The sequence below is a fragment of the Panulirus ornatus genome, chromosome 18 (genome assembly GCF_036320965.1).
Source record: "Panulirus ornatus isolate Po-2019 chromosome 18, ASM3632096v1, whole genome shotgun sequence".
Taxonomy (NCBI): Eukaryota; Metazoa; Arthropoda; class Malacostraca; order Decapoda; family Palinuridae; genus Panulirus; species Panulirus ornatus.
Window position 1 is genome coordinate 43458309 of NC_092241.1, and position 15759 is coordinate 43474067.

Here is a 15759-nt window from a genome sequence, read left to right on the forward strand (position 1 = left end):
CTATTCATAGAACTCATACAAATTAAGTCTAAGAAAATCTACATAGGCTTGTGATGAATTACCTAAAGAATAAAAAAATTCTATAAATGTCAAAAAAGACATTTTATGAGGGCTGGCTCAAATTTGACCCTAGACAAACAATGAGTTATACACCACAAACAAAAAGCTACCTTTGGCAAGAATGTATCAATGGAAGTACTGTGTCATTAAAGAACTTTTCACTCCAAAGGAGTTTACATTTTTCTGCTATTGGAAATAGTGCAGTCTTGGGCTGCAAGAGCCTTTCAAAATGGGCCCTGCACAACACCTGATCCCTTTTACAGAAACTGGTGCTGAGGTAATCATAAATAATATTCATTTTCATAATTGACTGCCATTTCTTGTTAATGAGGCAGTGCTAGGAAAAGACAAAGAAAGGCCACATTTGCTCACATCAATTGCCAAGCTGTCATATGTAATGCACCGAAACCACATCTCTCTATCTATAACCAGGCCCCACAGAACTTCCCATGGCTTACTGGGATGCTTCACATGCCTTGGATCAGTCCACGAACAGCAAGTCAACCCCAATATACCAGATCGCTCCAATTCACTCTATCCCATGCATGCCTTTCACTCTCTTGCATGTTCAGGCCCCGATCACTCAAAATCTTTTTCACTCCATTCTTTCATCTCCAATTTGATCTCCCCATTCTCTTTGTTCCCTCCACTTCTAACACATATATCCTCTTTGCTAACCTTTCCTCACTCATTCTCTCCACATGTCCAAACCATTTCAGCACATCCACTTCAGTTCCCTCAACAACACTCTTCTTATTACCACACATCTCTCTTACTCTTTCATTACTTAATCAAAACATGTCACATCACATCCTGTCCACCCCGATCACTCAAAATCTTTTTCACTCCATTCTTTCATCTCCAATTTGATCTCCCCATTCTCCTTATTCCCTCCACTTCTAACACATATATCCTCTTTGCTAACCTTTCCTCACTCATTCTCTCCACATGTCCAAACCATTTCAGCACATCTACTTTAGTTCCCTCAATAACACTCTTCTTATTACCACACATCTCTCTTACTCTTTCATTACTTAATCAAAACATGTCACATCACATCCTGTCCTCAAACATTTCATTTCCAACACATCCACTCTCCTCCACACACCCCTATCTATCATCCATGCATTGCATCCATATAATATTGTTAGGACCATAATTCAATCAAACACCCATTTTTGCTCTTCCACATAACATTCTCTCTTTCCATACATTTTTCAATGCCTCCAGAACATTTGCCCCCTCTCCCACTCTATGACTTACTTCCATTTCTATGGTCACTTTTGCTGCAACATCCATTCCCAGGTATCTATAACACTTCAATTCCTCTAATATTTCTCCATTCAAACTCTCTCACACCCTAACTAACCTGTTCCTTAACCCTATTGAATCTATTAGCCTTGCTTTTATTCTCACTTACACTCAACATTCTCCCTTCACTGGATATTTCTGATAGATAATCTAAATGGCAGTTGAGAGCAAAATTGGAGTGCATGAGGTATTCAGTGTTATGAATGGAAACAGTGAAGAGCTTGTGGTGTTGTGTGCTGAACAAACTGGTGATTGGGAATACCTGGTTTAAAAAGAGATTATTATATCATTATTATACTTTGTCACTGTCTCCTGCGTTAGCGAGGTAATGCAAGGAAACAGACGAAAGAATGGCCCAACCCACCCACACATACATGTATATACATACACGTCCACACACGCATATATACACACCCATATATTTCAACGTATACATATATATACGTATACATATATATGTCTTGGGAGTAAAGTCAGGGGTTAGTGAGAGGACAAGAGCAAGGGAAGGAGTAGCAGTACTCCTGAAACAGGAGTTGTGGGAGTACGGGATAGAATGTAAGAAAGTAAATTCTCGATTAATATGGGTAAAACTGAAAGTTGATGGAGAGAGATGGGTGATTATTGGTGCATATGCACCTGGGCATGAGAAGAAAGATCATGAGAGGCAAGTGTTTTGGGAGCAGCTGAATGAGTGTGTTAGTGGTTTTGATGCACGAGACCGGGTTATAGTGATGGGTGATTTGAATGCAAAGGTGAGTAATGTGGCAGTTGAGGGAATAATTGGTATACATGGGGTGTTCAGTGTTGTAAATGGAAATGGTGAAGAGCTTGTAGATTTATGTGCTGAAAAAGGACTGATGATTGGGAATACCTGGTTTAAAAAGCGAGATATACATAAGTATACTTATGTAAGTAGGCGAGATGGCCAGAGAGCGTTATTGGATTACGTGTTAATTGACAGGCGCGCGAAAGAGAGACTCTTCGATGTTAATGTGCTGAGAGGTGCAACTGGAGGGATGTCTGATCATTATCTTGTGGAGGCTAAGGTGAAGATTTGTATGGGTTGTCAGAAAAAAAGAGTGAATGTTGGGGTGAAGAGGGTGGTGAGAGTAAGTGAGCTTGGGAAGGAGACTTGTGTGAGGAAGTACCAGGAGAGACTGAGTACAGAATGGAAAAAGGTGAGAACAATGGAAGTAAGGGGAGTGGGGGAGGAATGGGATGTATTCAGGGAATCAGTGATGGATTGTGCAAAAGATGCTTGTGGCATGAGAAGAGTGGGAGGTGGGTTGATTAGAAAGGGTAGTGAGTGGTGGGATGAAGAAGTAAGAGTATTAGTGAAAGAGAAGAGAGAGGCATTTGGATGATTTTTGCAGGGAAAAAATGCAGTTGAGTGGGAGACGTATAAAAGAAAGAGACAGGAGGTCAAGAGAAAGGTGCAAGAGGTGAAAAAAAGGGCAAATGAGAGTTGGGGTGAGAGAGTATCATTAAATTTTAGGGAGAATAAAAAGATGTTCTGGAAGGAGGTAAATAAAGTGCGTAAGACAAGGGAGCAAATGGGAACTTCAGTGAAGGGCGCAAATGGGGAGGTGATAACAAGTAGTGGTGATGTGAGAAGGAGATGGAGTGAGTATTTTGAAGGTTTGTTGAATGTGTTTGATGATAGAGTGGCAGATATAGGGTGTTTTGGTCGAGGTGGTGTGCAAAGTGAGAGGGTTAGGGAAAATGATTTGGTAAACAGAGAAGAGGTAGTAAAAGCTTTGCAGAAGATGAAAGCCGGCAAGGCAGCAGGTTTGGATGGTATTGCAGTGGAATTTATAAAAAAAGGGGGTGACTGTATTGTTGACTGGTTGGTAAGGTTATTTAATGTATGTATGACTCACGGTGAGTGCCTGAGGATTGGCGGAATGCGTGCATAGTGCCATTGTACAGAGGCAAAGGGGATAGAGTGAGTGCTCAAATTACAGAGGTATAAGTTTGTTGAGTATTCCTGGTAAATTATATGGGAGGGTATTGATTGAGAGGGTGAAGGCATGTACAGAGCATCAGATTGGGGAAGAGCAGTGTGGTTTCAGAAGTGGTAGAGGATGTGTGGATCAGGTGTTTGCTTTGAAGAATGTATGTGAGAAATACTTAGAAAAGCAAATGGATTTGTATGTAGCATTTATGGATCTGGAGAAGGCATATGATAGAGTTGATAGAGATGCTCTGTGGAAGGTATTAAGAATATATGGTGTGAGAGGCAAGTTGTTAGAAGCAGTGAAAAGTTTTTATCGAGGATGTAAGGCATGTGTACGTGTAGGAAGAGAGGAAAGTGATTGGTTCTCAGTGAATGTAGGTTTGCGGCAGGGGTGTGTGATGTCTCCATGGTTGTTTAATTTGTTTATGGATGGGGTTGTTAGGGAGGTGAATGCAAGAGTTTTGGAAAGAGGGGCAAGTATGAAGTCTGTTGGAGATGAGAGAGCTTGGGAAGTGAGTCAGTTGTTGTTCGCTGATGATACAGCGCTGGTGGCTGATTCATGTGAGAAACTGCAGAAGCTGGTGACTGAGTTTGGTAAAGTGTGTGAAAGAAGAAAGTTAAGAGTAAATGTGAATAAGAGCAAGGTTATTAGGTACAGTAGGGTTGAGGGTCAAGTCAATTGGGAGGTGAGTTTGAATGGAGAAAAACTGGAGGAAGTGAAGTGTTTTAGATATCTGGGAGTGGATCTGGCAGCGGATGGAACCATGGAAGTGGAAGTGGATCATAGGGTGGGGGAGGGGACGAAAATTCTGGGAGCCTTGAAGAATGTGTGGAAGTCGAGAACATTATCTCGGAAAGCAAAAATGGGTATGTTTGAAGGAATAGTGGTTCCAATAATGTTGTATGGTTGCGAGGCGTGGCTATGGATAGAGTTGTGTGCAAGAGGATGGATGTGCTGGAAATGAGATGTTTGAGGACAATGTGTGGTGTGAGGTGGTTTGATCAAGTAAGTAACGTAAGGGTAAGAGAGATGTGTGGAAATAAAAAGAGCGTGGTTGAGAGAGCAGAAGAGGGTGTTTTGAAATGGTTTGGGCACATGGAGAGAATGAGTGAGGAAAGATTGACCAAGAGGATATATGTGTCGGAGGTGGAGGGATCGAGGAGAAGAGGGAGACCAAATTGGAGGTGGAAAGATGGAGTGAAAAAGATTTTGTGTGATCGGGGCCTGAACATGCAGGAGGGTGAAAGGAGGGCAAGGAATAGAGTGAATTGGAGCGATGTGGTATACCGGGGTTGACGTGATGTCAGTAGATTGAATCGGGGCATGTGAAGCGTCTGGGGTAAACCATGGAAAGCTGTGTAGGTATGTATATTTTGCGTGTGTGGACGTATGTATATACATGTGTATGGGGGTGGGTTGGGCCATTTCTTTCGTCTGTCTCCTTGCGCTACCTCGCAAACGCAGGAGACAGCGGCAAAGCAAAAAAAAAAAAAAAAATATATATATATACACACAAAGACATGTACATATATACACATGTACATAATTCATAGTCTGCCCTTACTCATTCCCATCGTCACCCAGCCACACATGATGAAAAACCCCCTCCCCCTGCATGTGCGCGAGACAGCGCTAGGAAAAGACAACAAAGGCCACATTCGTTCACACTCAGTCTCTAGCTGTCATGTATTATGCACCAAAACCACAGCGCCCTTTCCACATCCAGGCCCCACACAACTTTCTATGATTTACCCCAGACGCTTCACATGCCCTGCTTCAATCCATTGACAGCACGTCGACCCCGGTACACCACATCGCTCCAATTCACTCTATTCCTTGCACGCCTTTCACCCTCCTGCATGTTCAGGCCCCTGTCACTCAAAATTTTTTCACTCCATCTTTCCACCTCCAATTTGGTCTCCCACTTCTCCTCGTTCCCTCCACCTCTGACACATATATCCTCTTTGTCAATCTTTCCTCATTCATTCTCTCCATGTGACCAAACTATTTCAAAACACCCTCTTCTGCTCTCTCAACCACACTCTTTTTATTACCACATATCTCCCTTACCCTTTCATTACTTACTCGATCAAACCATTGGGTGGGGGAGGTGGCAAAAGTTCTGGGAGCATTGAAGAATGTGTTGAAGTCGAGAACATCATCTTGGAGAGCAAAAATGGGTAGGTTTGAAGGAATAGTGGTTCCAACGATGTTATATGGTTGCGAGTCATGGGCTATAGATAAAGTTGTGTGGAGGAGGGTGGATGTGCTGGAAATGAGATCTTTGAGGAAAATATGTGGTGTGAGGTGGTTTGATCGATTAAGTAATAATAGGGTAAGAGAGATGTGTGGTAAAAAAAAGAGTGTGGTTGAGAGAGCAGGAAAGTGTGTTTTGAAATGGTTTGGTCACATAGAGAGAATGAGTGAGGGAAGATTGACAAAGAGGATATATGTGTCAGAGGTGGAGGGAACGAGGTGAAGTGGGAGACCAAATTGGAGGTGGAAAGATGGAGCGATAAAGATTTTGAGTGATTGGGGCCTGAACATGCAGGAGGGAGAAAGGCGTGCAAGGAATAGAGTGAATTGGAGTGATGTGGTATACTGGGGTCGATGTGCTGTCAATGGATTGAACCAGGGCATGTGAATCATCTGGGATAAACCATGGTAAGTTCTGTAGGGCCTGGATGTGGAAAGGGAGCTGTGGTTTCAGTGCATTATATATGACAGTTAGAGACTGAGTGTGAAATGTGGCCTTTGTTGTCTTTTCCTAGCGCTACCTCGCACATATGTGGGGGGAGGGGGTTGTTATTTCATGTGTAGCGGGGTGGCGTTGGGAATGAATAAAGGCAGACAGTATGAATTTTGTACAAGTGTATATACACATATGTCTGTGTGTGTATATATATATATATATATGTATACACTGAGATGTATAGGTATGCATATTTGCATGTGTGGACGTGCATGTATACACATGTATGTGGGTGGGTTAGGCCATTCTTTCGTCTGTTTCCTTGCGCTACCTCGCTAACGTGGGAGACAGTGACAAAGCAAATTAATAAAAATATATATATATATATATATATATATATATATATATATATATATATATATATATATATATATATATATATTCCTTGCGCTAACGTGGGAGACAGTGACAAAGCAAATTAATGAAAATATATATATATATATATATATATATATATATATATATATATATATATATATATATATATATATATATATATTCCTTGCGCTACCTCGCAAACGCGGGAGACAGCGACAAAGTATAAAAAAAAAAAAAAAAAAAAAAATATATATATATATTTTCTTTCATACTATCTGCCATTTCCCACATTAGCGAGGTGGCGTTACGAACAGAGGACTGGGCCTTTGAGGGAATATCCTCATCTGGGCCCCTTCTCTGATCCTTCTTTGGGAAAAAAAAAAAGAAAAAAAGAGGGGGAGCATTTCCAGCCCCCCTGCTCCCTTCCCTTTTAGTCGCCTTCTACGACACGCAGGGAATACGTGGGAAGTATTCTTTCTCCCCTATCCCCAGGGACAATATATATATATATATATGTATATTTATTTATTTTATTTTGCTTTGTCACTGTCTCCCGCGTTTGCGAGGTAGCGCAAGGAAACAGACGAAAAAAATGGCCCAACCCACCCTCATACACATGTATATACATACACGTCCACACACGCAAATATACAAACCTGTACATCTCAATGTATACATATATATATACACATACAGACACATACATATATACACAAGCACACAATTCACACTGCCTTTATTCATTCCCATCACCACCTCGCCACACATGGAATAACATCCCCCTCCCCCTCATGTGTGCGAGGTAGCGCTAGGAAAAGACAACAAAGGCCACTTTCGTTCACTTTCAGTCTCTTGCTGTCATGTAATAATGCACCGAAACCACAGCTCACTTGCCACATCCAGGCCCCACACAACTTTCCATGGTTTACCCTAGACACTTCACATGCCCTGATTCAATCCATTGACAGCACATCTACCCCGGTATACCACATCGATCCAATTCACTCTGTTCCTTGCCCGCCTTTCACCCTCCTGCATGTTCAGGCCCCGATCACTCAAAATATTTTTCACTCCATCTTTCCACCTCCAATTTGGTCTCCCTCCACCTCTGACACATATATCCTCTTGGTCAATCTTTCCTCACTCATTCTCTCCATGTGCCCAAACCATTTCAAAACACCCTCTTCTACTCTCTCAACCACGCTCTTTTTATTACCACACATCTCTCTTACCCTTACATTACTTACTCGATCAAACCACCTCACACCACATACTGTCCTTAAACATCTTATTTCCAGCACATCCACCCTCCTCCGCACTACTCTATCCATAGCCCATGCCTCGCAACCATACAACATTGTTGGAACCACTATTCCTTCAAACATACCCATCTTTGCTTTCCGAGATAATGTTCTCGACTTCCACACATTCTTCAAGGCTCCCAGGATTTTAGCCCCCTCCCCCACCCTATGATTCACTTCCGCTTCCATGGTTCCATCCGCTGCCAGATGTGAGATGTGAGAAGGAGATGGAGTGAGTATTTTGAAGGTTTGTTGAATGTGTTTGATGATAGAGTGGCAGATATAGGGTGTTTTGGTCGAGGTGGTGTGCAAAGTGAGAGGGTTAGGGAAAATGATTTAGTAAACAGAGAAGAGGTAGTAAAAGCTTTGCGGAAGATGAAAGCCGGCAAGGCAGCAGGTTTGGATGGTATTGCAGTGGAATTTATTAAAAAAGGGGGTGACTGTATTGTTGACTGCTTGGTAAGGTTATTTAATGTATGTATGATTCATGGTGAGGTGCCTGAGGATTGGCGGAAAGCTTGCATAGCGCCATTGTACAAAGGCAAAGGGGATAAGAGTGAGTGCTCAAATTACAGAGGTATAAGTTTGTTGAGTATTCCTGGTAAATTATATGGGAGAGTATTGATTGAGAGGGTGAAGGCATGTACAGAGCATCGGATTGGGGAAGAGCAGTGTGGTTTCAGAAGTGGTAGAGGATGTGTGGATCAGGTGTTTGCTTTGAAGAATGTATGTGAGAAATACTTAGAAAAGCAAATGGATTTATATGTAGCATTTATGGATCTGGAGAAGGCATATGATAGAGTTGATAGAGATGCTCTGTGGAAGGTACTAAGAATATATGGTGTGGGAGGCAAGTTGTTAGAAGCAGTGAAAAGTTTTTATCGAGGATGTAAGGCATGTGTACGTGTAGGAAGAGAGGAAAGTGATTGGTTCTCAGTGAATGTAGTTTTACGGCAGAGGTATGTGATGTCTCCATGGTTGTTTGATTTGTTTATGGATGGGGGTTGTTAGGGAGGTGAATGCAAGAGTTTTGGAAAGAGGGGCAAGTATGAAGTGTGTTGTGGATGAGAGAGCTTTGGAAGTGAGTCAGTTGTTGTTCGCTGATGATACAGCGCTGGTGGCTGATTCATGTGAGAAACTGCAGAGGCTGGTGACTGAGTTTGGGAAAGTGTGTGAAAGAAGAAAGCTAAGAGTAAATGTGAATAAGAGCAAGGTTATTAGGTACAACAGGGTTGAGGATGAAGTCAATTGGGAGGTAGGTTTGAATGGAGAAAAACTGGAGGAAGTAAAGTGTCTTAGATATCTGGGAGTGGATCTGGCAGTGGATGGAACCATGGAAGCGGAAGTGAATCGTAGGGTGGGGGAGGGTGCGAAAATTCTGGGAGCCTTGAAGAATGTTTGGAAGTCGAGAACATTATCTTGGAAAGCAAAAATGGGTATGTTTGAAGGAATAGTGGTTCCAACAATGTTGTATGGTTGCGAGGCGTGGGCTATGGATAGAGTTGTGCGCAGGATGGTGGATGTTCTGGAAATGAGATGTTTGAGAACAATATGTGGTGTGAGGTGGTTTGATCGAGTAAGTAATATAAGGGTAAGAGAGATGTGTGGAAATAAAAAGAGTATGGTTGAGAGAGCAGAAGAGGGTGTTTTGAAATGGTTTGGTCACATGGAGAGAATGAGTGAGAAAAGATTGACCAAGAGGATATATGTGTCAGAGGTGGAAGGAACGAGGAGAAGTGGGAGACCAAATTGAAGGTGGAAAGATGGAGTGAAAAAGATTTTGAGTGATCGGGGCCTGAACATGCAGGAGGGTGAAAGGCGTGCAAGGAATAGAGTGAATTGGAACGATGTGGTATACCGGGGTCAACGTGCTGTCAATGGAGTGGACTAGGGCATGTGAAGCGTCTGGGGTAAACCAAGGAAAGTTCTGTGGGGCCTGGATGTGGAAAGGGAGCTGTGGTTTCAGTGCATTATTACATGACAGCTAGAGACTGAGTGTGAACGAATGGAGCCATTGTTGTCTTTTCCTAGCGCTACCTCGCACACATGAGGGGGGCGGGGGTTGTTATTCCATGTGTGGTGAGGTGGCAGATAGTATGAATTATGTATATGTGTATATATGTTTCTGTCTGTGTGTGTATATATATGTGTACATTGAGATGGATAGGTATGTATATTTGCGTGTGTGGACGTGTATGTATATACATGTGTATGTGGGTGGGTTGGGCCATTTCTTTCGTCTGTTTCATTGCGCTAACTCGCTAACGTGGGAGACAGCGACAAAGCAAAATAAAATAAAAAAATAAATAAATATATATATGGGATGTATTTAAGGAAGCAGTGATGGCTTGCACATAAGATGCTTGTGGCATGAGAAAGGTGGTAGGTGAGCAGAGTATAAAGGGTAGTGAGTGGTGGGATGAAGTAAGATTGTTAGTGAAGTAGAAGAGAGAGGCGTTTGGATGATTTCTGCAGGGTAGCAGTGCAAATGATTGAGAGATATATAAAGAAAGAGGCAGGAGGTGAAGAGAAATGGGCAAAAGGTGAAAAAGAGGGCAAATGAGAGTTGGGGTGAGAGAGTATCGTTAAATTTTAGGCAGAATAAAAAGATGTTTTGGAAGGAGGATAATAAAATGCATAAGACAAGAGAACAAATGGGAACATCAGTGAAGAGGGCTAATGGGGAGGTAATAACAAGTAGAGGTGAAGTGAGAGGGAGATGGAATGAGTATTTTGAAGTTTTGTTGAATGTGTTTGATGATAGAGTGGCAGATATAGGATGTTTTGGTTGAGGTGGTGTGTGAAGTGAGAGGGTCAGGGAGAATGGTTTTGTAAACAGAGAAGAGGTAGTGAAAGATTTGCGGAAGATGAAAGATGGCAAAGTGGCGGCTTTGGATGGTACTGCAGTGGAATTTATCAAAAAAAGGGGTGACTGTGTTGTTGATTGGTTGGTGAGGATATCCAATGCATGTATGGTTCATGGTTCTTTTTATTACCACACATCCCTCTTACCCTTTCATTACTTACTTGATCAAACCACCTCACACCACATAATGTCCTCAAACATTTCATTTCCAACACATCCACCCTCGTCTGCACAACCCTATCTGTAGCCCATGCCCTACAACCATATAACATTGTTGGAACCACTATTCCTTCAAACATACCCATCTTTGCTCTCTGAGATAACGTTCTCTTATTCCACACATTCTTCAACGTTCCCAGAACCTTCGCCCCCTCCCCACCTTGTGACTCACTTCCACTTCTATGGTTCCATCTGTTGCTAAGTCCACTCCCAGATATCTAAAACACTTCACTTCATCCAGTTTTTTCCATTCAAACTTACCTCCCAACTAACTTGTCCCTCAGCCCTACTGAGCCTAATAACCTTGCTCTTATTCACATACTCTCAACTTTCATCTTTCACAGACTTTCCCAAACTGAGTCACCAACTGCAGTTTCTCACCTAAATCCACCACCAGCATTGCATCATCAGTGAACAACAACTGACTCAATTCCCAAGCCCTCTCATCCACAACAGACTGCATACTCGCACCTCTTTCCAAAACTCTTGCATTCACCTCCCTAACCATCCCATCCATAAAAAAATCAAACAACCATGGAGACGTCACACACCCCTGCTGCAAACCAACATTTTTTGGGAACCAATCACTTCCCTCCCTTCCTACTTGTACATATGCCTTACATCCTTGGTAAAAAGCTTTCACTGCTTCAAGCAACTTATCTCCCACACCATATACTCTTAAAACCTTCCACAAAGCATCTCTATCAACTCTATCATATGCCTTCTCTAGATCTACAAATGCCACATACAAATCCATCTGTTTTTCTAATCATTTCTCACATACATTCTTCAAAGCGAACACCTGATCCACACATCCTCTACCTTTTCTGAAACCACACTGCTCTTCCCCAATCTGATGCTCTGTACATGCCTTTACCCTCTCAATCAATACCTTCACATTCAATTTCCCAGGAATACTCAACAAACTTATGCCTCTGTAATTTGAGCACTCACCTTTATCCCCTTTGCATTTGTACAATGGCATTATGCATGCATTCCACCAATCCTCAGGCACTTCATCATGATCCTACATACAATAAATATCCTTACCAACCAATTAAAAACACAGTCACCCACTTCTTTAATGAATTCCACCGCAATACCATCCACACCTGGCACCTAGTTGGTTTTTATCTTCTGCAAAGCCTTCAGTACCTCTTCTCTTTCTACCAAACCATTCTCCCTGACCCTCTCACTTCACACACCACTCTGACCAAAACACCCTATATCTGCCATTCTATCATCAAACACATTCACAAAACCTTCAAAATACTCACTCCATCTACTTATCACTTCCTCACTATCTGTTATTACCTCCCCATTTGCCCTTTTCACTGATGTTCTTATTTGTTCTCTTGTCTTACCTAAGTTGCTTACCTCCTTCCAAAACATCTTTTTATCCTTCCTAGAATCTAATGATGCTCTCTCACCCCAACTCTCACTTGCCCTCTTTTTCACCTCTTGCACCTTTCTCTTGATGTGCTGAGAGGGGCAGCATGAGAGATGTCTGATCACTATCTTGTGGAGGAGAAGGTGAAGATTTGTAGAGGTTTTCAAAAAAGAAGTGAGAATGTTGGTGAGAAGAGAGTGGTGAGACTAAGTGAGCTTGGAAAGGAGACTTGAGTGAGGAAGTACCAGGAGAGATTGAGTTCAGAATGGCAAAATGTGAAAGGAAATGATGAGGGGAGTGGGTGAGGAATGGGAGGTATTTAGGGAAGCAGTGATGGCTTGTGCAAAAGATGCATGTGGCATGAGAAAGGTGGGAAGCGGGGAAGATTAGAAAGGGTGTGGTGGGATGAAGAAGTAAAGTTGTTAGTGAAAGAGAAAAGAGAGGTATTTGGATGATACTTGCAAGGATGGAGTGCAAATGACTGGGAGATGTATAAATGAAAGCAGCAGGAGGTCAAGAGAAAGGTGCAAGAGGTGAAAAAGAGGGCAAATGAGAATTGGGGTGAGAGAGCATCATTAAATTTCTGGGAGAATAAAAAGATGTTTTGGAAGTAGGTAAATAATGTGCATAAGGCAAGAGAACAAATAGGTACATTAGTGAAGGGGACAAGATGGGAAGTAATAACAGGTAGTGATGAAGTGAGACGGAGATGGAGTGAATATTTTGAAGGTTTGTTGGATGTATTTGATGATAGAGTGGCTGATATAGGGTGTTTTGGTTGGGGTGGTGTGCGAAGTGAGAGGGTCAGGGAGAATGGTTTGGTTAAGAGAGAGGTAGTGAAAGATTTGCAAAAGATGAAATCTAACAAGGCAGTGGGTCTGGATGGTACTACAGTGGAATCAATAAAAAAAAGGGGGTTGGTAAGGATATTCAATGTATGTATGGATCATGGTGAAGTGCCTCTCTTAACCAGATCACTCTCCCTGACCCTCTCACTTTGCACACCACCCCAACAAAACCACCCTACATCTGCCACTTTATCATCAAAAACATTCAACAAACCTTCAAAATACTCACTCCATCTCCTTCTCACTTCATCACTACCTGTTATTACTTTTCCCACTTACCCCCTTCATCAATGTTCCCATTTGTTCTTTTGTTTTATGCAAGTTATTTACCTCCAAAACATCCTTTAATTCTCCCTAAAGTTCAATGATACTCTCTCACCCTAACTCTCATTTACCCTCTTTGTCAACCCTCGCACCTTCCTCTTGACCCATCAGCTGCTTTCTTTTATACATCTCCCAGTCATTTGCTACTTTACGAATGCAGAAAATGGTTAATGAGTATGAAGAAAACATAAACAGGTGTTACCAGACTCTGAATGCTTGAGGTTACACTCTGAATAAAAAAACAAGCAAAGAAAGAATGTCTGTGGAGAAATATTGCTAAACAGCGATTTGTGAAATTCTAATACAACCTTAGCTGAAAAACATGAGACAAAGAGCTACACTATACTTTATCTTTTCCATACTTGTGCACCATTTTCCACCTCAAGAAGTCTGCACTTGGAACATAAATCTTAAGAGAAAAACCCACAACTGGCTTCTTCCTTTGTTTCTTTTTTGGAAAGTAACAGAGACAGGAGGATTTCCCGCCCCCCATTCCTACTTCTTTTCGTTGCCTTTTACAACATGCAGGAGATACATGATTAATATTCTTTTTCCATTATCCCCAGGGAAAAGACTAAGGACGAGACAAACAAATCCATTGAGAAAAATTTATAAGTTCAGGTTATTCAGCTGCAGTAGCTGACTATGAGTCATGGACACATACTGCATAAAAGGCTAAAAAGGGAACTGTAGTAAGTTGAATGTGAATTTTCAAATCAAATAGCAAAGTGGGTAGTTGATGATTTTAAATCATGAAACAAAGACTGAAGATATGATGAAAGGCCAAAGCTTGAATGATGCAAAAAAAAAATTAAAAATCATCTTTCTGTATGATGAAATAAGAAACATTGTTATGGATAAAATGTTTAATGAACATCTCCATGTAACTTCAATTTTTTGAGCAGAGAGTCATTAAAGAACATGGTGATTCCCTATCCTAATGCTAAAAATATAGCCAGCTCTACAACTGAGAAACTGTTATTTTAATACAAACTTTGAGTCAGGAAAGCGGTCAGCCCAAATTCCTCTTTCACTGAGTTTTAAAATGTTGCGAGAGGTGTAACTTCTGCACTGCTGGAAACATATTCTGTGGCATGCTTGTCGCAATGAACAGCCAACCAACAAAGTGCCTCTTAAGGTCTTGATCAAAGGATACATCTGAAATGAGATGCAAATATCATGAAGTACCATCCATTGAAATACAGTTATCAAAAGACATCTGTATCCTGTTTTATCATAAAAGTCTCTGAACAAAATTATTTGAAGAACAGGTAGTACATACTTCACGAATGAAGTGAACATGAAACCTTCTCTAAAGTGATCACTGCAGTTGTAGTAGAGTTTAATCAATTATATCAATGTCATCATCATAGAATCACTGTAACACTCAGCTAAAAGTTTACCACTAGTTTATTTCAATTTACCTACACCATTAAGCTTACTTTAGAATGACACTAATTTTGTTTTGCAATGATAGCAAACTATTATGTTTGGACAATATATCAAGAATGGCTGAGAATGATGTGGGTCGTTATCTTTTAACTCTTCCATAAAAAGATGATAGTGAAAAGGTCTCTGAAATTCAAAGAAAACATTAAATACTGTAAAAGGTGAAATATTTGTAGAAATCAACAGAACATATGAAATCTTCATCTAACTTCTGCTAACAGCCAACATTTACCTTAATTTTTATTGTTAAGGTCAAACACTTTAATGGCAATGTATTTTGCTGGTTGCCGCAATGTGGTAGATTTTTTTTCATTGGAAAGGGGTAAGTATGCAGTCTGTTGTGGATGAGAGTGCTTGGGAAGTGAGTCAGTTATTGTTCGCTGATGATACGGCGCTGGTGGCTGATTCAGGTGAAAAACTGCAGAAGCTGGTGTCTGAGTTTGGTAAAGTGTGTAAAAGAAGAAAGCTGAGAGTAAATGTGAATAAGAGCAAGGTTATCAGGTACAGTAGGGTTGAGGGACAAGTCAATTGGGAGGCAAGTCTGAATGGAGAAAAACTGGAGGAAGTGAAGTGTTTTAGATATCTGGGAGTGGATTTGGCAGTGGATGGAACCATGGAAGCGGAAGTGAGTCACAGGGTGGGGGAGGGGGCAAAAGTTCTGGGAGCATTGAAAAATGTGTGGAAGGCGAGAACATTATCTCCAAAAGCAAAAATGGGTATGTTTGAAGGAATAAAGGTTCCAACAATGTTATATGGTTGTGAGGCGCGGGCTATAGATAGGGTTGTGCGGAGGAGGGTGGATGTGTTGGAAATGAGATGTTTGAGGACAATATGTCGTGTGAGGTGGTTTGAGCAAGTAAGTAATGAAAGGGTAAGAGTTGTTTGATTAAGTAAGTAATGAAAGGGTAAGAGAGATGTGTGGTAATAAAGAGTGTGGTTGAGAGAGCAGAAGAGGGTGTATTG

At 41.4% G+C, this 15759-nt stretch overlaps 1 protein-coding gene across 2 annotated transcripts in view; it reads right to left on the reverse strand.

The window, feature by feature from the left end:
* The window catches only part of TyrRS-m (Tyrosine--tRNA ligase, mitochondrial), a 196533-nt gene extending 181436 nt beyond the window's left edge, over nucleotides 1-15097 (reverse strand). The window contains exon 1 of one of the 2 annotated variants that reach the window (XM_071673002.1): nucleotides 14342-14804. In XM_071673002.1, the coding sequence (XP_071529103.1) occupies nucleotides 14342-14649 (308 nt within the window). In that variant the 5' untranslated portion in view covers nucleotides 14650-14804. Of the gene's footprint in view, nucleotides 1-14341 lie in introns of both variants that reach the window. The other variant, XM_071673004.1, reaches the window with a different exon arrangement.
* Between the last annotated feature and the right edge of the window lie 662 nt (nucleotides 15098-15759).